Source organism: Marmota marmota, unplaced genomic scaffold, assembly GCF_001458135.2.
Source record: "Marmota marmota marmota unplaced genomic scaffold, marMar, whole genome shotgun sequence".
NCBI classification, from domain to species: Eukaryota; Metazoa; Chordata; class Mammalia; order Rodentia; family Sciuridae; genus Marmota; species Marmota marmota.
In genome coordinates, this window is record NW_025999913.1 from 12,886,044 (window position 1) to 12,912,479 (window position 26,436).

General features: G+C 44.0%; 1 protein-coding gene across 2 annotated transcripts in view; it reads left to right on the forward strand.

Moving 5' to 3' along the window:
- Cap2 (cyclase associated actin cytoskeleton regulatory protein 2) overlaps positions 1 to 26,436 on the forward strand; it is a 128,891-nt gene that overhangs the window by 17,256 nt on the left and 85,199 nt on the right. For both annotated transcript variants that reach the window (XM_015494051.1, XM_048799830.1), the window contains exons 2-3: positions 5,956 to 6,077; positions 10,082 to 10,182. In XM_015494051.1, coding sequence (XP_015349537.1) covers positions 5,957 to 6,077; positions 10,082 to 10,182 — 222 coding nt within the window. In that variant the 5' untranslated portion in view covers position 5,956. The remainder of the gene's footprint in view (positions 1 to 5,955; positions 6,078 to 10,081; positions 10,183 to 26,436) is intronic.

Sequence of the window (26,436 nt, forward strand, 5' to 3'; positions counted from 1 at the left end):
GTGTGGAACTCTCTGCTTCTGGAATTGTTATGGAGAAGGATAAAACTCCATCTCTCTGAGTCTTTCTGCACGGTCATTGCACTGGGGGTGTGACACTGGACATTGGACATAGGAGCTAATTTTCTGAACTTTCGAGGATGGTGTTTGTAAAATGATCAATGAGGCAGAACATTTAAAAACTAATAGCCATCTTCTCTCTTAGGATACCTTATTATTCCAAGAGAACATATTAATGAATACTGGCTGGCTCTATTCTGAAGTGTATGGAGTATTTGGAAACAAACAACTTAGTTCATAAACTCACTCAGAGATAAACAACATGCAAGACCCACCTTCCAACATCTTCTGGACCTCTTGAAAATCATTTATAAAGAAAATATATATAGCCAGGCACAGTGGCACATGCCTGTAATCCCAGTGGCTCAGGAGGCTGATACAGGAGGATTGCAAGTTCAAAGCCAGCCTCAGCAAAAAGTGAGGTGCTAAGCAACTCAGTGAGATCCTGTCTCTAAATAAAATATAAAATAGGGCTGGGGATGTGGCTCAGTGGTCAAATGCCCCTGAGTTCAATCCCTGGTACTCCACCCCTGAAAGAAAAGAAAAGAAAATATATATTGACAACAAAGCATATCGTCATAGTGTTCAGAGAGAAGACTCCAAATCTACCTTCAGAAAGAAAATGCTGGGTGTACTCAAGGGGTCAAGAGTCAGAGGGCTTTGGACTTCTCAGCAGCAGTCCAGTGACCCTGAAGCCGCAAATCCATCCCTTTTCAATTCTGAGGGAAACTTGCAGCCCGGAATCCTGTCCTCAGCTCAACCACTGATCAAGTGTCAGAAAGATATTTCCAAACTTGCAGGTCCTTTTTTCCTCAGAAAAGAGGAAGTCACAGAGTCCAGGGAAAAGGTGAGACAGCCTAAGAGAGGCGAGGGAAGCCCCTAGCCTGGAGCAGGCAGTGACCTGGGTCACCACGCGCAGCACCTGCTGGGACAGCCACGTGAGTCAGAGCAACATGCAGAAGAGCTGTGTCCCAGGAGTCTAGAGAAGCCCAGGTGTGTTGGCTCCTTTGAATGGAGGAAGAGCAGGAGGAAGAGCTGGGGTGTGAACTGTTGGGACGTCCACGGGGACCAAGAAGCTGGAAATAATCGCTTTGGGGAAATAGGACGTGCAGAGCATGGAAAGCTGACCGCTGTGTACACCTCGTGGCTCAATGCGCACAGGCACAGTGTGCTGATGCTGAGTGGCGTCACACAAAAAAGCGGAGACCGGACACAATTGGGAGGATTGTGAGATTTCCTTTTGCAGTTGTGTGGTTAGTGGGGATTGTCAAGACCCTCGTGTTTTGGGTGGGAACTCGAGGGAAAATGTCACAGCAGAAGAAAAATAAGCCAGACACAGGACGAAGCATGTTATTTAGAGACAAGGAGGTAGTTGCCAAAAGAAATAGATAAAATAATTGAAAATGGTTGATTCTTGAGACAAAAAATGAAAAGGGACAATGTTACCACCATGGACTTAGTCCTGACACCTGTGTAAAAATCATGTGCGTTGTGTCCTGAAAAGCTGCAAGAAAGGATATTCACTGTTGTCACCATGAAGGCATTATAGATATTTGAGGAGATCCATGTGTCCAACCTGATTTCAGCCTAGTGCGGTGTATCCACATGTCGAAATGTCACATGGTATCCCATTAATATATTAATGTTATTATGTATCAGTTAAAAAGAAAGGAGCCATGGGGCTGGGGTGGTGGCTCAGTGGTAGAGCGCTCGCCTAGCATGTATGAGGCGCTGAGTTCGATCCTCAGCACCACATAAAAATAAATGAATGAAATAAAGGTATTGTGTTCAACTACCACTAAAAAAAATGAGAATTAAAAAAATAAAAAAGAAAGGAGCCAGGCTGGGGATGTGGCTCAAGCGGTAGCGCGCTCGCCTGGCATGCGTGCGGCCCAGGTTCGATCCTCAGCACCACATACAAACAAAGATGTTGTGTCTACCGATAACTAAAAAATAAATATTAAAAGAATTCTCTCTTTCTCTCTCTTTAAAAAAAAAAAGGAGCCATGTAGAATTGTTGACTCTTTCTGTTCATGTATAGTTTTGATGAAAAAAAAATTAAACTTAAAAAAAAAAGGACAAGATATGTGAACAAGAAATGGAAAAGGAAAGTAGGGTCTATATACGTACTAGAATAGTATTTGGCCATAAAAAAGAATGGGATCCTGTCATTTGTGGTAAACAGGTGGCAGTGGAGGACTTGGTGCTAAGCGAAATAAGCCAGATGCATAGACAAGTACCACGTGTTCTCACTTACATGTGGGAAATCTAAAAATGTTGATTTCAAAGAAGAAGAGGGGAGAAAAATGATTAGTTAAGACTGGGAAGGGAGAATGGGGAGAGAGGTTGGATGATGGGCACTAAATGTGGTTCCATGGGCGGAATAAGTCCTAGTTTTCCACAGTACAGTAGAGTGACTGTAACTGACAACCAACTATGATCTATTTAATGAAGAACTGGGAGAGAAGAGCCCAAGCCTGCAAACACAAAGGAATGCTAAATGATAAGGAGAGGGGATGCTGATCACCGCGGTGTGATGATTACACTTTGCGAACACGCACTGAGTTATCACGCTGTCACCTCTAAGTAGATCCAAGTAGTATGTGTCCATTAAAAGAAAAATAGGTAGAAAAGGAAAAGTGAGGAAAACGCAAGTAATAATAAGAAGGAGATAAACAAGGGTGGGTGGGCTTCCCGGGTGGGTGGGCTTCCCATCCTAGTGGAACTCCAAAGAGAACACCCAAAAATGGGTACCAAAGGAGGAATTAAGATGAATCCCAACCCTCGCTTCTTCAAACAGGCCTTTGAAAGCCAAAGCCGTGAAGCGCCAGGCTCCCTCTTTCGCTTCTCCAACCCTGGCCCTCTGGAATGGCGTGCGTGTGCATCCTCCGAAGCCCTCACCCTGGGTTGGTGCATGAAGGGGATGAGTGAGCCTTGCAGGACCAGGCTGCGTCTCTGGGCTCTCCACCTGCCAACCTGGCTTCCTGTTCTCGGCTCCTTAGGCTCCCTCACCTCCAGCCATCTTGCCGTGTCCCCCCCACACACCCGTGTCCCCCCCACACACACACTGCTCCTGTGCAGACTTCCCTGGCGGCCTCGCTCTGACTCCCGCCCCATCCTGCCCCCGCTGCCTGCATCCGCCTTGCCTACCTCATGTGCTTCTTCAGCCTAATTCTCAGGTCCTGGCTCCTGTCCAAAACTGGCTAAATGCACTTTGGAAAGCCAAGGCAGATGGAAGTGCCTGGGAAGAATTTGTAAAGTCTGCAGCTCTGTTTTTCCCTTATTCTTGAGGGTCTTGACAGCAGCAGCGGAGGGCGTGTGTGTGTGTGTGTGTGTGTGTGTGTGTGTGTGTGAGAGAGAGAGAGAGAGAGAGAGAGAGGGAGATGGAGGAGAGGGCTGGGACCTCAGCAGCCTCTTGGAGGTGTTAACATATCCCCTGGTATACTCTTTCTTTTATTTTTCAGTTTCTCATAGAACGTGTTCTAAAACTTTAAACCCTTTCGAGCTTCATCGTATGAGCCACATTTTGGTCTCTTTAGAAGCCGTGGCAAGACTTGGGTCTTGCTCATGGTGATTTTACACGGAGTGACATCTGAGTCTCTGTTAGACTGCATTCCATAGCAATCTGCCCAGCCCCGCAGTTTACGGGCTGAGTCCTGTTGTCTCTCACCATATGGAGCGCCATTAGATGGTGTGAGTGTGGGTCTTGTCAGGGGGTCTGATTAGGCAGCACTCAGAGATGGCAGTCTCAAGTGTGAAATGTAACAGGCCTTCCCAGGGCAGCTCCCTCTGTGAGCTGCTGGGAGGGCGGGGGGGGGGGCTGGTGCTTTCCTATGGGCCCGGAGCTTGCTAACAAAGCAAACACGTTTTTTTTTTTTCCCCCTGTCAGGACTAAGTCCATGGTGGTAACATTTGGCAAGTTGGGTAACAGGGAGCAGAGATAACTGTGAACAGATGGGCAACTATTAAAAGATTTGAGGGGCTTTCATCCTTTCTCAAATGGCCTTCACCCACCTAAAAGATACCCTGTTCCCTTGCAGGAAGATTACATAAAGGGTTCAATTCAATTTCTTCTTCCTTTTTATTTTTCCCCCCCTCTCTCTTCTATTGCGATGGAATCAAAAGCTCTGACGTGAAGAGGAAAAGAATAGATGAGAAATTTCTAATTCTGAATCCCCTTAGGATTTGATGCTGGTTTCGGCCGTGCAGAGAACGCTGCTCCATATTCTGAGAGAGTCGCTGCCGGCAGTTTTCAGAGAGATGACTTTCCAAAATAGACAGTGAGCCCTGCCTCCGAATCTAATGACTGACATTTGGAGGCAGAATCACAGAGAGGCACACACGTTTGGATGAGCAGAGCCTTGCCTTGGAAACACGCAGCGGCGCGTCATCGTGGTATTGAAACCCCAGGCGCATGGCATACAGAGCCCAACAGGAGTGCCTTAGCCTGGTTCCCAGGAGAAATGAAATGTTTGTCCATCTCAGAGCAGTGCCCGCTTCCCATGCCCGGGGCAGCCGCGTCTCTGGATTACAAGCAGAGTGCTCCTCTTTGGCTCAGAGTGATGCTCGGAAAGTTCTTAAGAGTGAGAAGAACCCCGGGCATCTGTTAAGAGGAGGCCCGTTTTATTCTCTTTGGGAATCTACCCTGTTGTGCCAAGGGCGGTCATAAGTGGGTGTGGTCAGGGTCACGGTGCCTACACAATGGCGCTCAGAACCGCCTGAATTAGAGTGGGTTCCACTCCCCAGAGGAATGTGAATATAAATTCTAAGACCAATAATTTTAACGTGCTGACCCCATATATAGTCATTTAAATATTTGTTTGGGTCAGCTGAGGTGGTGCATGCCCGTAATCCCAGTGGCCTGGGAGGCTGAGGCAGGAGGATCACAAGTTCAAAGCCAGCCTCAGCAACTTAGCGAGACCCTGTCTCAGAAAATAAAAAGGGCTGGGGATGTGGCTCAGTGGCTAAGTGCTCCTGGTACCAAAAATAAACAAACAAGCAAATAAATAAAAATATGTGTGCATATGTGTTTATAAATAAATACACACAGAGACATATCTGTTTAGAAGTGGAAGGGATGGCTAGCCAATCCCACTTTTATCCCCCATCCCTTCGTCCACTTCAATTCCTATTTATTCCAGCAAGAATACTGAGTAACTGAAGAGCCTGTCTCTAAAAATCCACCATGCCTAACACAAAATTTCACTAAAAAATAGCCAGCAGCCTTATCCAAGGAAAATAACCATTTCTAATATTTTACGTTAAAAATTGCCCACCATTCAGAATCATTTTCATTTAAACTAATTCAGCAACTGGAACCAACTGGCTTGGGGAGGGACTCTCCTCCCCACTTCATGGCACATAGTTTCATAAATTCAGTTCTGTTGCTGGGCTGTTTGGTTTTCTCACTACTCAGTAAATAAGGATTATCCATGGGTTTAGCAGCCCCTGGGGAATGATGCTTTGCCAGGAAGAATTGTGGGAAAGAGTTAAAATATTCCCCCACCATTCAGCAGAGCCAGAGTTGGCAATATCAATTTTGGGATATGTGCTTGTGGGCGTTTAAGCAGGCACCATGTCTAAGTTGTATCTTGTAACCAGGAAGCACAGAGCAGGCGCTGGAGGGTGAGGTAGAGGAGGGTGGTGTGTCTGACGTATTCATTTTCACGTCATGTAAAAAGCACTGAGCTGAGTACAAAGTAAGCTTTCGATTGTTTGCTAATTTTTTTGTTCCAAGTTTGTGTGTTCTCTTGAATTTCATGTACTTTCCCGACGTGTGGCGATGGTCTTTCGGTCATTCAAGCCGCCCTGAGGACTTCTCATTTTCCTCCTGCGGGCAGGTGTGTGGGTGTCACCCTGGTGCTCACGTGGCCTCCCTTTGTGTGTGTGTCCTTCTAGAATGGAAGACATGCAGGGCCTGGTGGAGAGACTGGAGCGAGCCGTCTGCCGGCTGGAGCAGCTGTCTGCAGAGTCACACAAGCCTCCTGGGAACTGTGGGGAGGTGAACGGCGTCCATGGAGGTAGGGCCACACAGCGGTCATGGCTGGTCTCCGTGTGGGTCACTTAACTTTGTCCTCATCATTTCATTGTCCAGATAACAGTCCACCTGCTTGCTGCCACAGTCCCTCCTCCTTCCTTTCTGTGTGGCCATAAGCACGCAGCCCCTGAAAAAAGAGAAGGAAAAAAATGAGTTTTCTTTCCCCATAAATACGAACAAATTTTTTGCACCAATTATGAAAAGTAATAACATTTTAAAAGTTTCAACCTGCAGTCCACAAAAATTTACCAACATCTGTGCCTCTTAAGAGTGGAAATCCATGTCATTATTCTTGGTTTTAGTGTTTATATGGCTGTTCCAATACTCAATGGCTGTATTATCCAAAGTGATTATCAAAAGAAAAAAGAAAAGAAACAAATGTTCTCAATGGCAATATGATTGGAAGGAATTATCCTGTGGATGTTGATTTTAAGACAAGTCCTTGCATTTAGGAACTGCAGCTTTGAGGGAAGCCAGTCTGATGTGGAGGGAAATTTGAGAAATGTGCCAGAGCCACCTCCTATGTTCACCTTGCTTATTCACTCTTTGAAAACTATAGACCAACACCACCAAAAAGATTCCTAAAAATTGTAGGTTCAAAAAAAATTCTTTCTCTAAGAGGGTACCCTATATGCCAGACTCTTCAAATTATCTATAATAATTTCTCCAGTTTCCTTCTTGTCTAAGTCTGCAGTTTAACAAATGAAAATACAGGGCACGAGTTAAATTTGAATTTCAGATAAAGAAGATTTTTTTTTTTTTGTATAAATGTGTCCCAAATACTGCCTGGGGCATACTGCATGGTACATATTTATACTAGAAATTTATTCATCGCTTCTCTGAAATTCAAATTTAACTGGGCAATCTGTGTTTAACATGGTAGTTCTGTTCCTGTCCCACGTGCACCTCCTCCTTATCTGACCCGTTTTGAAGCCTGTCAGCTTTTTGGAGGTCTGAGAAAAGCCTTGGAGAAGAGGAGGCTTCAGAATCCACTTCCCCAGGGAAGACCTCCATTGGTGCTTCCAGAATCTCGGGCGTATTTGGAGCTGTGCCTTGTGTTACATGCCAGGGGACAGGAATTACTGGGTGAGCACAAATGTGCCGGCTGTCTTTTCCCCCTGAACACAATGAAAATTAAAATGCCCTGAATGAATTGGAAGGGGCGGGGCTTGCAGGCCGGCTGCCAGGGGTCTGGAAGTTTTTTCCACAACCACTGAAACACATTCATGATTTCATTTTAAGTCTTTGTTAGCTGTACAGTGAGTCTTGGAGACTCCTCAACCTTATTGGTAAGAAAATACTTTTCATGTTCTTCAGTAACTTTGTTTCATTATGTCCTGGCCTCATCCCCAGTGCGGATATTTCCCTAAGGTTGCTGACCCCAAATGTAAAGTCTGAGTGATTAAAAAAAAAAACAAAAAAATTTTTAAAAACCCCAAAATCAACCCTCTGAGGATTGAATTATGCTCTTGAGTAAAGAAAAATCAAATCAACGATTGGAATCTTATGCATCTAGAGGGGTAGTAGATTGAATTTTGTGCTTTCTTTATGAAAATAATTTTTCTGGGAAAATGAATAGGCTAGCAAAATTGGAGGACATAATTTAATAATTTGGTGTTTAAACAGATATTTTCTAATATAGCACATCATTGCAAACCGTTTATTAAAGCAAAGATTTTCTAAAAACAACTTAGCTAGCAATTTATTATCCTACTTGAAATGAAGTAGGGTAATTAATAAGGAAGATAATTAGTAAAATGTCTGAATGAGGCCCATCGTTCGAATATATTACAAGTCCTAAACAACATCATTGACATTTTTTTCCCTTCATTAGTACGTGTTGGTAGCTTCCTAAATTCTATTCTTTTTTTTTTTGTATATCATTTAATTTATTATTATTATTATTTTTTTTTTTTTAAATTTTTTATTGTGGGTTGTTCAAAACATTACAAATTTCTTGACATATCATATTCCACACTTTGATTCAAGTAGGTTATGAACTCCCACCTTCACCCCATACACAGATTGCAGAATCACATCAGTTACACATCCATTGATTTACAAATTGCCATCCTAGTTCTATTCTTAAAAAATTCTTAAGAACAACTTTTTAACCTTAAATATAAACATCATCATTACTATTATTTAACTAGAGTCAAATATTTTTAAGGATTAGGGAAAAACTTAAATAAAGCACATTCTTTTTTAAAAATATCTTTTAGTTTTAGGTTGACACAATATCTTTATTTTATTTTTATGTGGTGCTGATGATCGAACCCAGTGCCACATGCATGCTAGATGAGCACTCTACCACTGAGCCACAACCCCAGTCCCTAGAGTCAAATTTTTAAAAATTTTTATTTAGGGGCTGGGGGTGTGGCTCAGTAGTAGAGTTACTTGCCTAGTATGCTCGAGGCCCCAGATTTGATCCCCAGCACCCAAAATATTTTGTTTTGTTATGTTTTGCTTTAAAAGAAATTTCTAGAAAGAACATAATCCATTACAAATACATAGTGCACATAGCTCAAAGATCTGCTGTTATGTGTGTCATGACGTGTTTTATGATGTGGGGCTCCGCACTCACCCCCTCACCATAATTAGATAAGTCCAGCTTAACAACTGAAGAGGTACTTTTGCATTCCTGCCAAGTGACAAACACGGTGCGAGGTGCGAGGACATCTTAGATGAATTATACACAGTCCTAATCCTCAGGAACCTTTGGTCTCCGTGCATTACTATTCAGAGCTGCAAATGCTGTGATTAAGAGATGCTCAAAGGGTGCAGACTGGTGAGAGGACAGATCATTAAAGGCTGCCCGGAGGAGGTGTGAGCAGAGTAGAGTGATGAAAGGAAATTAGAAAATATTCCCTTTCATCACCGAACCCTCTGCTAGGTAGAGGCCTCTGTCACATTTCCAAAACTTTCTCCCACTTTAAATACTCAGCAGAGACCTTTGGGCCCCTTCCACGACAGCAAACAGGGTTATCCATTTCCAGGTGAACCCGTGAGGCAGCTGGGGCTTGTGTCCTCTTACGCTCAAGAATTTTGCATTTAAGATAGCACGGTTTCAACATCTGCTTGAAACTTTATAGGTGCAGAGGGCTGTTCAGAACATTTCCATCCCCTTTGAGCTGGTGAAACTGGGCAAGTAGGAATAAGAGAGAGGGAAGGAAGCTTTCTCCTCTAGCTTTATGGGTGAGGATGATGTATTCATACAACAGAAGAAAGGAGATGCTAGATTTGGGTTTGGATATCAACAGGCCATAAGTCTAAGTTTCTCAATATTATGTTTCTCAGTCTTAGGGGCAGGAAGTCAGAGACCCAGGTTTTCTTCATTTGATCAAAAAGTAGGGAAAGGACACAGAGCTGGGCTGTCGTCACTTCAGCTCAAGGGTCGCAGGCACTGAGAACCCGGTGGGCTGTCCATGATCTCTGCCTTTCCATCAGGGCCCCTCTCCTCCCTCTGGGACAGAGGAAGGAGCAGGAAGAGTGGAGTCAGCAGTCTTTGCCTCCCTACCCAGGGTCCATCATGCCCATTTTTTTTGGCCCCCAGGACAAAGAATTGGTAGCTATTTGTAAGGATGACCTAGCACCTGGACAGGTCCCTGTAGAAAAAAGTCCCGTGGCCTTGGGTGAATCTGGCTCAGTTCAGTTTGGGATTTGCCCTTTGTTCCGTCCCTAGCAGGGAAGGGCAGCACACACGCTCTGTCGGCCTCTCCCTTTCCTCCTCTGCACCTGTGATGGTGCCACCTGAGCTGGAGGAGAGGAAAATGAGAGGCTGTGGGCAAAAGTCACCACTCAGGAGGGTGGAAGACACTGTTTTCCTGAGCCCTTGAGAAGTGCTCGGTACGTCGGGGTTGAGCCAGGGAATGACTTTGGGAACACATTAGCGGTGATGACGGGGACATTCATCATCCACGTTACCTGTGCAAGGCAGGCCTGGCTCTCATTAGACTGCCAGGGAATAACTAAATGTTCCTCTCCAAGGTGTGGCGCCCTCCGTGGAAGCCTTTGATAAGCTGATGGACAGCGTGGTGGCTGAGTTCTTAAAGAACAGCAGAATCCTTGCCGGTGACGTGGACACTCACGTGAGTACTTCCTCCCATTCCCCATAGAGAGTCAGAGTGGCCAGCCTGGCCTCTGACGACACGGGTGGCATGATGGGATCTTATTTACTTATTTTTCACTGGCTAGCATGGCGGTAGCTAAAACCCTCACTGATGCAGTCCCTGGCTCACTCCTTCCTGCAGCGCCTGCTGATGGGGCATTGCCAGGCACGGTCCTAGAAGCTGGGAGGTCAGGAATGGACAGGAGAGGCCAAGCCTTAGCCTCACGGAACTTTCACTTTACTATGGGAGAGAGGCAGCATGTAAATATATAAACGAATTCAGATAGAACAGGTACGACCAAGAAGATCAGAAGGCAGCATAATGCTCCAGAAAGTGCTGGGAGCAGGGACATCATTATAGAAGGTGTATCTGAGGAGGTGACATTGAGCAGAGATGGGCAAGTGGAGGAAGTGAGCCCCGTAGTGATGCAGGGAAGAGTCTCAGACGGAGGATGGAGCCAGCTCGCGTGTTCTCAGGGAGCAGGAGGCCAGGGAGAAGGTGAGCTGGGGAGAGAGAGAACCGGAGGCCCACCCCGGCGGGCCTGTCAGTCACAGTAAGGGAATTTGGTCTTATTCCAAGCAGGAGGAAGCCACGGAGGGCGCTGGGCACAGGACCACTTGGCTTGTGTTTTTAAAAAGAGACTTTGGCTGCGCTGATTCTGTCACCAGGCCCCTCTTCTTTCCTTAAAGTGTAGCCTGAGGATATAACTCACATCCGTTGGGGTGACCACTATCAGAAAAACCCAGAAAGCTGTTAAGGGTTGGTGAGGATGTGGGCAAAATGGTGGAAATGCGGAATGGTTTAGCTGCTATGGCAAATGGTGGGGCTGATCCTCAAAAAAATGAAAAAGAGAATAACCGAGGTCCGACAATCCCATGGCCGGTGTATCCCCAAAAGCAGGTTTCGAGAAGATGTTACGCACCCCCGTTCACAGCAACACCGCTCACAGTAGCCCAGGGGGGAAGCCGTCTAATGATCCGTTGACAGATGAACGGATCAAGTAAACGCGGTGTAGACGTACGATGGAATATTATTCAGCCTTAACAAGAAAGAAAATCCTATTACATGCTATAAAGCAGTGAGCTTTGCGAACTTTCTGCTCAGGGAAATAAGCCAGACACAAAAAGACAGATATGTGATTTCATTTATCTGAAGTACCCTGAGGAATCAAATTTACAGAGACAGAATGGTGTTGTCAGAGGCTGAGGAAGGGGGTGACGGAGAGATGCTGATGAATGGGTACCGTCTTAGTTTTGCAAGATGAAGACGTTCCGGAGAGAGTACAACACCACGGACATCCTTTACACCACCAAATCATGTACGTAAAGGATGAAGATGGCAAACTTTGTTGTGTGTCTCTTACCATATTTTTTTTTAAGTACAACTGGTAAAAGTAATATCAGAAAATTTGAGAATCCCTAGGTTGGAAGAGACCTTGAACAGTGTTGAGGCCAGCCTCCCGGTCTCCTGTTGTACGTTTCACACTTTTTAAGATATCAGCAAGCTTCCTGAGGTTGGCTGTTATTTGCATGCATTTAGTAGAAAATCTAAATAGTCAAACCAATTAACAACTTAAAAACAAACTTATCAGCAGGTTCTTTTTTCCCACTGGCCTTTGTGGGTTTCAGAGGAATGAATTCCAAATCCGTCTGCCTCTAGATTTCTTACTGATGAGACAGTGGGGTGAAACCATTTCCAATGCAGATTCCCAGAAAATATGATTCTGGAATCAAGTTGTGGTTTGGGGTTAAGGGGAAAAAGGTGAAAAAAGGTTCTTTCTTTGCTCCTTCCCCAATCGCTGGCATACATGAGCCCAGCTCTGGTCTTGCAGGGAAATCAGGGGCTCGGTTTTACCAGAGAAGCCAAGGTGGCCATGAAATGATAGCTCATCTCGCGATATTCAGCTGCATTGTACTTGTTTATCAGACTTCAGAAAACCAAAGATTCTTCTTTTTTGTTGAATATCTCTGTTGAAATACCCTTTGGTATAAGAGGGGGACCTCTGTTACACTTGAATTCCAGAAAAGACTGTACTAAGACGTGTCCATGCCAGAGGCTCCCCACAGCTCCACCATCACACTGGTCTGTCCTCTTTGGTGTTTTTATTTACAAGAAACCTGTGTGCAGCAAGGTAAGGCAGCAGCTGCTTGTATGCCACGGCATGACCACACCTGAGAGCCGACATACCCACATGTCCCCAGGACAGTGAAGACAGGCTGGAGTGGTCATGTTACCATCAGTTATTGCTGATGGTGTGCTTCTAGCGTCCACAGGACGTTGTAATCTTACTAGTGACATCTCACAACGTTCCAGGTGGAAACTTTTCACTCGAGAATAATGAGGCCTATGAATAAGTAGTTCTTTGGTGGCACAAGCCTGTAATCCCAGCCGCTCAGGAGGCTGAGCAGGAGCATCGCCAGTTCAAAGCCAGCCTCAGCAACTTAGACAGCGGCCCTAAGTAATTCAGTGAGACCCTGTCTCTAAATAAAATATAAAAAGGCGGCTGGGGATGCCTGTGTTTAATCCCCAGCACAAAAATAAATAAATAAATAAATAAATAAATCAGTAGTTATTTGCATTGTAAAAAAGAAAAAGAAAAAGTAGGATTTGCACACTTCAAATTGTGTAGTGAACAGTCTCTTGAAGTTCTTTTTAGAACAAATGAGTTGTAAACTCCACCTTGACTCATTCCGTTTTTCCTTCTCCCCACCATCAGCCTGTAAACAGCATGCCTCCAGTGAAAGAATATGGACTATGTAATGCATAAAGAAATTTATGTTTTTAACTGGTTTTTGAAAAACAGAAGAAAGGAGGGAAGACAGGCGAGAAGGAAGGAGAAAGAGAGGGGGAGACACACGGTCACCCACAGTTGAGGCCATGGCTCCACCACACAAAGAAAAGCCCAGGCGGTGACCGCCCATCTGCCCATTGCTTTCATACTTTGAACAAGTCATTTATTTTTTTCTCTCTTGCAGAACCATGTGTCACAGGCATTAAGCCTGCAGCTGCCGCCTCTCACATAAGCCAGAAGTGGGGGCTGAACTTTGTTTCAGGAACACACCTGTTGCCCAGGAAAAAAAAAAAAAAAGCCCTCACATACCTGATTGTACTGTATGGAAATCTGAGAATGACACAAATGTGCATCATCTTAAATAAATCCTGTCCCTGGGCTTAGAAGCTATTCCACAGACACGAATAATGAATGAGGGCCGCCAGGCTGTGATTTAACGTCTGTCTCCATGTGTTGGCTCCTGGTCTGGCTTCATTTACCCAACACTCAATAGTCCATTGACAAGGGACCACAAGAAAGAGGGGAGCTAATAGCTACAATTAGGAAGCTCCACTAAACCGGAGGACAGAGCAGGTTTAGAAAAGATTAGATCTCGTGAAGCTTTTCTTGTATGCAGCACACACCAAAGGGCTTATTTCAATTACTCCTCAACCCGGCAACACCCACGCAGCTTACACTTCTTTTAAGAAAGAATAAACAATGCATAATTTTGTAATAGATGTTTATGGTAAATACAGTCCTTAATATTAAAAGAAAAGTTCTCTAGAAATGGGAGCACATAATACCAAGTGCTTGGCTGGGCACTGTTTATCCACAAATGGACTGATACGATTTTTTTTTTAACAAAGCTATTCTGCTGTTATTTCCGGTATATAAAACAATCTCAGTTCTGTTTCTGAGTGGTTTGACAATTATGAAGCAGCTGCAGATCATAGCTCTTCCTAACCTTCCTTTTGGAAGGTTCATGGACTTTACATTTGGAATGTTTCTAGGGGTTCGGAATGTTTATTTCCTGTTCTTGATTACAATGGATTTTTAAAGAATTCTTATTAATTGTTTCATGAAACGAGAGAACCGCAGTTTGAACAAAAGGGCAATAAAACGCAACTAAGCAGAGCACACGTTTAGCATATGAGTACATGACACACCGTATGATATGATGTCCTTTAAAGGATGAATCTTCTCAGGTGGTTTCCAGCCACCCTTCTGATGGCTCACAGTGACCCTGGATGTGCCTGGTCTGTACCATCTATTTAAATCATCTACAAAGCGTTTTGTTCTTTTTATGCTGCGCTGGTTGGGTAATGAATTTGAGGAATGGCAGAGGGAGCCCTGTGTGTCCCCCTGACCAGCACCGGTGGGTCCAGGTCTGATTGTCCAGCTGGCCCGACTCCTACATCAAGAGCAAGATCATAACCAAGTCCCTTCATCTGCTGCTTAGTGAGAAGGACGATGGCACTGGCACGACCCTCCTCTGGCTCTCACTGCCTGAGCCCTTTGTGACAGTCCAAGTTGTCAGGGAAGGAAGCCCTTGGAAATGGTCCATTTGTCAAGCACTCCCCCCTCCCCCACTCCGCCCCCTCCACCTGCCCACCCGCCTGCCCGCCTGCCTTCTTGCCCACATTCCTTCCTCCCTTCCTTCCCGCTTCATCCTTCCCTTCCTTTCCCTGGTCAGTCTGTCTTTCTGTCTCCTACAAAGAAGGAAGCTGGGAACTGGACTGGTTAGGTGATGGTGGCGACGGGTTGAGAGTGGCAGAGCCAGGGATCTGGTCTCCAGAGTTTTCATCCATGACGTTGGCACTGCCAACCTTAACCCGCTGGGCAACTGTGTCCCCCTGCCCCCCCCGTGTGGGTAACTGGATCCCTCGTGGGCATGAGCTGGCCCTGGCCTGCCTCCCTCTCCACCCACTCTTTCTGTGCAGTGAGGAAGGAGGAACAGGGCTGGGGACAGGTGGAAGCCGACGTACCCAGTGACTGGCGCACGTCTTCAGCATGGTGCTGAGTGAGGGCAGGGAGAACGCTGATCTCCCGGACAGAGTCCCTTGCTCCTGACCTCAGCCTGGCCATTACTCACAGTGCTGTTGGCACTAAATCTGCAGAATTCAGAAAGGTCATGGAGAGATGGACCTTGGGTTATCGTTTCTTCCCAAGAACATGAAAGACTGAGCACTGAACACATCCTTTGCTACCAAATGTGTTCTGACGCACAGCCCATGTCCTGCTAAGCTGTTGTCCTCAGCTGAGCATCGCTGTGATGAGCTTGTCATTTGAGGAAGCCTGGCTTTACCATATATCATCCCCACCTCTCATGGGGTGTTCTAATTAGAGCTTAGGGGACTGGCTGATAAGGAACTGGACTTGGGATCAGAGTGTCTCTGAAGGACCACCAGGCATCATGACCAGGGGATCGCCCAGTTTACTCTACCAGAAGTTAAAGTCAGCACCAAATACTTGCTAAAGTAATGAATTAGGTTCCTAAGGTTGAGATGATACTTTTTTTTTGTTGTTTTTTGAATTTAATTTAGTTTTTTTTTTTTTTTTGGATAAACAATATGTTTGCCGGGTTAAAGAATTTCAGCCAGGAGAAGCTGTGTTGAGAAGTTTGCCAACTTACTTGTTCCTCCCATTTCCCCTGCTGTGGTGTGTGTCCCCACAAGTTCACTTGTTGGAACCCTAATTCCTCAAGGCAGCAGTGTGGGGAGGTGGGGCTAGGGGAAATGTCTGGGACCAGGGCAGAGCCCTCATGAATGGGCTCAGGCCATCTCCCCGGAGGGAGTCCTTGCTCTCTCAGGAGCAAATCACCTACCACTGCGGTGGCTGGTTATGAATCAGGCTGCCTGTCAGGTCCTCCTCTTCTTCAGGAACCCACTTGCCCTTCCTCTTTCTGCCATGAGCTGAACCATTCTTTAGACTTCCCAGCCTCCAAGCAGGAAGTAACCATCTGCCTTTATAAATTACCCAGTCTCAGGTATGCTGTTACAGAAACACAAAACGAACTAAAACATCCCCTGCCCCAAAAGGTGACTAGTTTTTGTGTTTCTTATGTATCCTTTCAGCGTTGATCTTTGAGATAATATGTTTTCTTATTTGTCCGTATCTTACTAAAAGGTCACCTCATTATCGATACAGCTTTACACTCTGTTTTCTTCACTTAATGACATGTTCTAGAGATCTGTTCTGTCAGTACATGTGGAGCCTCCTTGTTCGTCACAGCTTTATAACAGCCCTCTGCGTGGACACGGCATAGTTTATTTGACCGTCGGACCCCTGTTGCCGAACATGGAGTAGTTTCTAATCTTTTACTTGCCCTTCCACTTTCTGCCATGAGCTGAACCAGCAGATGGCTCCTTCCTGCCCGGAGGCTGGGAAGTCCGTCTTTTCACCTTATACGCACAGGATTTCCTGTATGTCCAAGATGGCTGAAGATAGTTCCCCAAAGTGGAATTGCTGGGTCCCAGAGGCTTAGGTGCCATGGATCAAACCAGGGGACTGTAAGGAGAGTTTAATGAAGGGACTGTTGACAGAATGTGCTACAAGAACCAGGGTTTGCCAGGTCCAGGGGAGGGAGTGGGACTCACAGCCTTCCGTACAGACACAGCCAAGCCGTGGAAGCCAGCAGGGAAGAGTGGGGATGGAGCCCCTCTCCCCTCCTACCTGTGTGCCCACTTGTTGCCAGGCCTTGCACCAGCCAAAGCCAGTCAGCAGCCAGGAGCTGGATGGTCACCCTGGAGCGAAGAGCAGGGTGCGGGAGGATCGAGAGGGATCTGGGATGCCCGACGGAGATGTCAGCTCCCTGGGCAAAGGGGAGGGCACTTTGCTTGAGATCTGCTTGAATCGCCATCCCTGGGGCTGTGGCAGCTTCTTGGACCAGCAGGGATGAGCGGATCTGTTTCCCCACGTTTCCTACAGAGGACGACGCCTGCTGGTGTTTTCCCAGTCTAGGCGCAAGATGATACTTCCGTGAGGTTTTAATCTTGGCTTCTCTTACGACGAGTAAGGTTGGGCATCCTTTCCTATGTTTGAGGGTTGCTTATGTTTCTTTGGGCTGTGAGTGGTCTACTCCAATCTTTTGTCCATAGATAGGAGTCACAAAAGAAAGGCTGTTGGTTTGTCATTTCTAGAGATCTCTGTGTATTTGGGAGAGTAACCTTCTGTCTGAAAAGTACAGATACTTTTCCCACTTTATTGTTGTCTTTTGACATGTCTTCAGGCTATTTTTTGACCACGCAGAAGATCTTTTTTAATGTCGCAGCATTTATTATGAAGGTATCATTTTTTTTTTCTTTTGTGACTTCTGGATTTTGACTTGTGACTTAAAAGCTCTTTCGTCTGACACTGGTGTGGCTTCATTGTTCTCGTGTAAATTGGATCCACACTTGAGTTCATCCTGGCTAATGCCAGGTACGGATCCAAAGGTTCTTCTCCAGTGGCTCCCCACCTCCCGCCGCCATCTTGTTCATGGGCCCTGCTGACTGAAGTGTGCCTTCCCATGCGCCCAGCACCCGAGTGCCTTTGGGTCTCCTTTTGTGCTCTTCATTCCTCCCGCCGGGCCCTGTGTCTCTTCATGTCCCAGGACCGCACTGTCTCAATCACTGAGGATTCAGAGCACATTGGCATGTTGTGGGGTTCTTCCCCTCGGAGCCCTATCTGTCCAGTTTGCTGGCTGTTCCTGCCCATTTGTCTTTCATGAAAAATCAATGTGTCCATTCCCAGAAGAAAAATGTTGATGTTTTCATTGGGATCAAAGTGAATGTATAAATGAGGATTCCAAATTTGCATCTGTGAGATGTTGACTATCCAGGATCAGGTCATCTCTCCACAGGTTCTCATCACTTTTGTGTCCCTCAGGAGTGCTCGCGAGTTTTTCTTGTAGAGCTTTGTACAGTTCTCGGGCTTCTTTTGGAGGGGATGGTGTTATTGCTGGTAAAGGGACCAACTTTATCTGCGTAGTTTCTAAATACATACGCAGGCTCTGACTTCTCTGCTCATTCTGCACCTTGTTTCCTTTAGCTCTTTTCTTTGCTGGTGGTTTATAGAGGCTTTTCATTTAATGATCCAGGATTTTGTAGGTGTATAATTATTTGCAAATAATAATTGATGTACCTCTTCCTTTCTAGTTGTTAGACCTTCAGTGTCTTTTCTTTTCTAGGACCTTTAAGACAGTGTTAATAAAATATTGATAATGGCTCGTCTTTCAATAGTAATGCTAATCCATCAAGGATGATGATTATTTGGTACTGAAAAAAAGTGTGTGTGTATATGTACACACGTGTGTGTGTGTGTGTGTGTAATCATTTTTAATGTCCAATTGTGGGTCTTCTTTTTTAAAGCAAGAAAATTGTTGGATTTTGTCGAGGGTCTTTTTTTAGAATCTGTGGAGATAAACATGTGACTTTTCTCCTTACGATCTTTACTATGATTAATTATATTAATATAGCCCTTGGTGTTGAATCATTCTTGTATCTCAGGAAACTAATTATATTGAATTGACCATTCTAAACTTTCTTCTACATTTCTTTCAGAATGTTCAAAAATTTTCAAATGAGATAAAGGGAAACGTGAAGTTTTCTTAGTCATATGAAACCTAATTTGTTCAAGAAAGATGAATTCTTTGAAAAATCCTTATGTACTTTTAAGCTTTATTATTGCTCTACTGGTAAATACCAAAGGCATTTTATATAATAGCTTTGTGTGCTTAAGATCATTTATGTACAGTGCATTCTTAGGTAAGATCTCCTGTCCAAATAAAAACAAAATTTCTATCATAGACTGATAGCTAAATGGAAGCTGACAGATTTGAAGTGTGTAACTGTTAAGAAAAAACATTCAAGACTGGGGTTGTGGCTCAGCAGTAGAGCACTCACCTAGCACGTGCAAGGCCCTGGGTTCCTGAGCACCACGTAAAAATAAATAAATAAAATAAAGGTATTTATTGTGTCCAACTACAAGTTAAAAAATAAATATATTTTTTAAAAAGTTCAAATTAACTTTAAAATAGCAATTACAGCCAGGTGTGGTGGTGCATGCCTATAATCCCAGCAGCTCTGGAGGGTGAGGCAGGAAGATCGCCCGTTCAAAGCCAGCCTCAGCAAAGCGCTACACAACTCAGCGAGACCCTATCTCTAAATAAGATACAAAAAAGAGCTGAGGATGTGGCTCAGTGGTTAAGCATTTCTGGGTTCAAATCCCCATTACCAAAAAAAAAATTAAAATAAAATTGCAATTACATTCTTTTCTATTATGGACATTATCTAAGATTTTCGAATTTGAAATTAAAGAAATAAACAGCACAACAGGGTGCCCGACATGGAAAGGAATCCTGCTTTTTTCACTTCCTCACATAACCCTTTATTGCTTATACTAACAAATCAAGCAGGAAGAGGAAGGGCCTCACAATGAAACCAGCTTTTACTGGCCTGTTGTCAGTAACAAATTCTTTAGGGGCAATTGACACCTTTGGTTGAGTAAGTGGAATGAAGCCGAGTCCTCACCAGGTGGCTGAATCTGAAAGACATTCCCGTTCTCCTGGAGTTGAGGCTGTGAATGGAACACGGGGTGCAGGAAACCTGCTTCCAGGTTGGCCGTGAGCTGCTGCAGAGCTATGGCTGATGTTCTGCCTCCTGTGCACCTTCGGATCTCCATGGCTGGTGCTGGCCATGGGAAACCCATGGAGTGACAGCCCTGGTTCAGCCTTCCTGCTCTGTGTTCACTGGCATAGATGAGATGGAACTGCCAGCACCCGGTGCACACTCCGAGCATGCCCACCTGGTTGGGTGTCAATGCATACCACTTAGTACCACTTTACCTTCCTGGGGAAGGAATCAGGTGTCTGAGTCGCAGGTGAGCAGCATTGCTACAGTTCAGTCCGTGTCAGAAGCTCCTGCAGGAAACCAGCAAATTTTCTCCTTGAGAATACCCTTCGTTGGATTGTTTCCCACGTCAGAAATCAACCCTGACACCTGCTGCTGCAAAACAAGGGTCCTTTCCTTTGCCTGTTTCCTTGCTTTTTTCTCTTATCCCAGCTTTACTTCTTTCTAAAGTGATGTCAATAATTGCAGTGGATGTTGTTCTATCCGGATTTCAGGATCATTAATTGCTTGCCTGGAGGCTACTTTAGCATTAATACTTTGACCAAAGTAGTGATCTCTTTACATTCTGATTTCATTTAGATCATCTCATTATCTACCCACCCACACACCCGTCCTCACAAAACATGCACACCACACACACACACACACACACACACACATCAGTCACTTAAGAGTTCCTCATAATATTATGTTAGTACCCATCAATGTTATGTGTGCTCTGGCCCACAAAGCACTCTGATTCTAGGTATAGGTATTTGCATATTTGTTACTGGGCACACAGAAAGAGCAAAATATACTTTCCAGCCTTGATCATATTTTTTCCCTTACCAGCTGTATCTCGGTTGTGGTTTAATGCCATTCGCTTTAAGACACCACGGTTTGAGCTGAGCGCCAGTGGCGCGTGCCTAGAATCCCAGCGACTTGGATCGTGGTTTGAGCCCAGACTCAGCAATTTAGAGAGACCCTCAGCAACTTAGCGAGACTCTGTCTCAAAATTTAAAAATAAAATAAATAAAAAATAAAAAGGACCACGGATGTAGCTCAGTGGTAAAGTGCCCCTGAGTTCAATCTCCCAGAAACAAAGCAAAATGAAACAAAAAATGACTTTTTAAAAACATGACAGTATATGTATACACACACACACACACACACACACACACGAGACACATTACAAGGCAAGACTTTTAAATATGAAATGTTTGGTGACATAAGAACACAGTATTCAATGAACTAATAATTTGTCACTCAGATATGTTTGCTGTACAAATCCTTTTCCTTTCAGAAAGCCCCATTTAAAAGAATTATTTTAAATAATAAGGGACTTGGAATGTGTGGCTTTCAACTGCTTTGGTTAAAACAGATTGTTGTCTGGGTAAGACAGTTCAGGTCGGGTGCCGTAGCTTTAGGCCCACCTGAGTTGGCTTGTGGTTTATTACGAGATTCTCCACGCCTACTGCTTTCCTCCAGCCCTCCTGGTGTCTAACACTGTGCCCAGGGTGAATGGTTAACAAATGTTTGCTACATAAATGAATGCAAGTGAATATTAGATAAATGAATCAAATTATTAACGTATAATTGAATCCATGGATGGATGATAATTCGAATCAAGCAAATCTGAACTGGTAGTTGAAAATAAATCATCAAAGCTAGTTTTTAAGTCATGAATTAATAAATGAGATAGTGAGGAACATGGGGTGTTGGATTTCTGTGTCTCTAGATTTTCGTTTCTCACACACACGCGCGCGCGCGCGCGCACACACACACACACACACACACACACACCTCTCACAGATGCACACTTTTTGAATTTATCGAAGGCCTGACACTTTGTCTGGTCCCTCCTCACTCTCTTCATTCTCATTCCTGTTTTGTAGCTGGGGAAAGTGAGCCATTGAAAACTAGGGCTCTCCGGCGGCTTACGAAAGCAAGACAAGAATTCCTAAATAGCAAGTGCATCCGCCAATGTATATCGACCTGCAGTCGCTGCCTGTAGAAATCCGTGAGCTCTATCTGAGAGGAGATATTTTTGTGAACCTTACTATAAGTATGTTAAGCTGAAGGTCGGAGTTAAAAAAGAATAGAGTTTTGTTTGTTTGTTTGGCAGGTTGCTTTCCCCTCTATGTTTCCCAGTGCTAGAGATCAGGCAAGAAATACCTCCGAAAGGGTAAGCTGGAAGATGGAATTTTTGGCTGAGACTTAACAGCCTATTTCCAATAATCAAACTTCCCTGGTTTTCAGAGTCTTGCTGTGTTTGTATAATTGTAAACAACCCAGCTGGAAAGTAAAAAATCCAGTAGATGGTCTCAATATATCCAAATACAGACAATCCTCAACTTTAAATGACACCTCCTGCCTCGCTTCAAGTTCATTGTCAGGTAGTTGCAGAAACTTGAGAGTTGTTGCCCCAAGACCTGAGGTAAGCCAGGGATGATTCGCTACACAGTGAGCAACTACTGTGTCATAGCGTTCAGGTAGGTGGCTGCCGTGCAGAAACTACCAAGTACAGAGAAGGGGAGTAAGACTGTGAAGATTTTTATAGCAATCCAACATGGGAATTTCAAATCTCCAAAAGCTACTCATTGAAGAAAACCAGGACTTATACTTTTATTTTAAAAAATAATAATAATTTTTAAAACATCTAGAATTTTTTAAAATTTCATTTTCTCTAATGTCTTTTTATTTATTTTATAAAAGTATCAGACATGAGAAAGAAAAAGCGGCACTGTTCACTGCAAAATGCTGGGGGGAAAATTCTCCCACCAAGCTTTTAGTTAAATGAAATAGGGAAACAATAACATTAAATGAGAAAGAGTGGTTTATTAAGATCGCTGATACCTGGGGGCATGTGAGTTTAATTAGGGAGATGGGAAACCAGGAGGGATTCCTATGCAGGTTCTGCAGACTCTAAGCTGCAGCTGAGCCTGGGTTCGTTCTACTTTGCTACCAAACAGGATTTTCCTTCTCCTTTTTATGAGTGTTATAGTTACACTCCTTTGATACTTAGCAACCATTGTGAAGGGTAACCTCGGAATTCACAAGTGGGGCAAGAAAGATGGGAAAAGAGTTTTTCTGGGGATAACTGAACAGGAAATGAAAGAAGAGAGGGTATGGAGGTGAAATGTGCACTTAAGAAGGATTTGCCTTGTTAAAAATAAAGTCTGGAAGGATCCCTGATAGTGGTCATCCTTGGGGGTGGGGTGACTGCAGGCTTTTGCTCCCTAAATGTCCTTGTCTTTAGAACTTTTATGAAAAGCATGTGTTGGCTGTTATCATCAGAAGAGGGGGAAAGAAGATTTAGGGCTAGAAGAAAAAATCTTGGAATCAAGGTGTGGCCTGAAAGGGAGTTCACTGAGCAACAAAAGACAAAGAGAAATCATGGGCACCAGGAAATGTCACCTATCCTGCACAGCTTTGTGGCAGGGCACCCTGGCCTGGGAATCCAAAGGGCACGGGCAACCAGAGTTTATCAGGGACCGTTCGTGGTCGAGGGTTCATCGTGAGAGCCAGTCTAGATGGGTTGGTTCTGGATAGACAAGGTTGGTGAATGAACGATCTCGTTCTTAGCCAAATTTCACAGCCCCTACAGATTAACTTGATCTCCCTGCCTTGTGTCCGATTTTCATACTGGTCAGAGGGGCGACTGTGAAAGAAGAGGAGAGAGAACTTGTGTTTGTTCTCTCACAGTGTGTCAGGCCCGGTGCAGGGCTCCTGACAAGGGTTATTTCCTGTGATAGTTAAGAGAACCGTTTAAGGAAAGTAGCGTTCAAGATGAAGAGACCAAGCCTCAGGGAGACTGGGGAACTTGCTGTAGCCATGTGCCTTCAGGCCTCTCTGAACCTAAAGCTCATGATGTCGCTTCTTCTACACCACACTACTTTCCAGTAATTTCCCCTGTTCATTATTAAGCAGTAGTTACTGAGTTTCTGTTGTAATTCATACTTTTATATGTGGGTAGCCACTACTTAGTTCTCTAGGACACAACTTTTCATATTCATGCATGAAAAGTTGAATGAAGAATATGGCTTAAATACCGGGTACGGTGGCATATGTCTGTTGTCCCAGTGACTCGGGAGGCTGAGGCAGGAGGATTGCAAGTTTGAGGCCAGCCTTAGTGAAACCCTGTCTCAAAATAAAAAATAAAAAGTTTGTGGATGTAGCTCAGTGGTAGAGCGCCCTTGGGTTAAATCTCTTGTACCAACAAACAAACAAACAAACAAATATATATATATATATATATATATATATATATATATATATATATATNTATATATATAATGAAAGACTAGAGCTTGCCTTCTAGTTCATTCTAGAATCAGGAGTGCTTTGTTATCTAATTGTTCTGAGTGGTCTTAAGGCAGCCTGGTGGCTTTCACATGTGTAGGCCCAAGAGTCATCTACCGTGAGGACATTACTGTCTTCCTGCATCCAAAGATTTCACCAAAACATGTTGATCAAGTATTTTAGATTCCTTAAGTGTTAGAAAAAACAAATTAGAGAATTTGGAAAGGAGCCAATCTGCCAAGTATTTTGTAGCTGCACAATGATTGAATTTTGAAAATGAAGTTAATTTAGGAGAACGGTTTTGTTCAGAATACAGACTTGTAGCAATATTCATGCCTGTCAGAAAAGCAAATGGATTTGAACATACAATGGTGTTTTCTTTCTTTTTCTATTCCCATGCCTGGAGAAATTCTGTTTTTAACTCTTTCAAATCTTTGATTTTTTTTTTCACATCAATTGGAATAATTGAAGAAGAGCTCCACGTTAGGCTTTTTCAGTGAATGGTTGGCTTATGTTATAGGCTCTGCAGATTTTTCTGCACATACTGTTTTTGTAATCTGCTTATTTAATTTAGGCCATATGTTCTGGGCCTGTCTCCAGGTCAGGCAGTGGAAGCCTGCATTATCATTTGTAATGACTGCGTAGTATTTTGTTGCATGGTTACGCCATAATTGACAGTCACAACTGTATGTAGGTACAATAATGTCCTGATGAGAATGCAGAACACAACCCAGAGGGAACCGCTAGCCTTCTCTGGTCCACTCCCTGCAAGGATGGTCATCTGGTATTACTTATAATCATTTTAGAAATTTGTGACATTTGATTTGCTTGGATTTTTTTCCCCTACCCTATTGTTCATCAAATCGCAGTGACTATCCCTGTGCTAACACTAGGTTATGATTATGCAATTATTTTCTCAAGGAAAGTCCCTACAGTTACAGTGTTAGGCCAATGGCTTCTACTTACTGCCACATTATACACACACACACACACACACACACGCGCGCGCGCGCAGTCGCGCTGACTCGTGGTGTCACAGTGACTGCGAGTGCTTTAGGCTGTTTGGTGATAATGAGGCATTTGGAAAATGAAAGTTTTAGGGAAACAATGCGTGATTTTTTGAATACCCATTAATATTCATGACATAGAATGTTTTAAAATCCTGGATGAGAGGGAAAATAAAAACAACTCATACAAATCATCCTGTTGGCCAAAGAAAACCATTTCCATGTACCCAGAGATTTGTTTCCGTTGCCTCCTTGGGGTTAGAGAGGACCCATTTGCAGTGGGGTCGGTGGCTGCTGAGGTCATCTTAAGTGAGACCGGCTCTGCGGCTAGGCTGGAGCTGCTCGTTCACGTCAGAACTGTGTGGGGTGGCTGATGTAAACACTTTTGTGAGCTGGAAGTTGCCATGGCAACAGTCCTATTAATGAAGAATAAGCCTCATTTATTATCAGTGCCTGAAGGATTCCTTTTTAATAAGTGTACCTCGTGGTCGAACATTGACATTCTCCATCTACCTACTCCTCTATCCTTCCCAGACTGCAAAAACTGTTTAGCCCTGTTCAATAAACAGGCCTCCTTCCTCTGCCAATCAGAGTAGAATTGAAGGTTAAAAAAAAAAAAATCAGTAAACTTTAAGGGCAGTAAAAACATTAATTTATAACAATTACCTAATATAAAATTATTGCCCTTTTGATATATGCTTTGGCTAAGGCAGAACCTGAAATTGACTGTGACTTAGTTGGTATTTGAGCAGGCCAGAGTCTTTAAATTAGCTTGTCTTTATGATTTAATGGATCATTGCCAACATATTTTTTAAGTAAGTGGAGTGTGACATTACAGCTTCCTTCCCCTAGTCAGCCTGTAAATTTAGCTTCCATTTTATGTGCATATGCTGGAAACTTCTAGAAGGCAGCCACGGGGAGTTGGATGTTTGCTGAAATCCTTGCTGTCCTAAGAGCCCAGAGCCCAGGAAGAGACGAGGGTTGGAAATGACAAAGCACCAAGCGCTATGCTCCCTGGGTTCTAGAGGGGTCTTCTCTGCATCTCTCTTGCACTCCCTTTTTTATAAGAATGCTTCCTTGTAAACTGGGACGTTTTCCTGCACAGCCATGGGCTGGTGGTACCAGAGCCTGTTCTCTTCTGGACAGACATGGGTGGTGTGTCCTCTCCACGAGCGCTCACCACTTGTTACTACATGGACTGATTATCCTCTGTAGTCACATCTCGTTCCACTGATTCATACCTGATCTAGCACGTAGGTTCACAGTAGGTACACAGAATATACCTTTTTTTTTTTTGTGGTGGGGCTGGGGATTAGAACCCAGGAAAGCACTCTACCAACTGAGCTATATCCCCAGCCCCAGAATATACTTTTGATTATAAAATTAAATAGTAAGTTTCTGTCTTTCTTGATAAAAATTTAAAAAAAAAATCTTTTCTGATGTAGGAAAATTTGGCAATTGATATATAGAAAAGAGAACAAAAACCACTCATATCCCACAACCCAGAGATAACCTCCATGGGAATCGCTGTGTATTTATTTCATAAGGATATTTTTCAAAATCT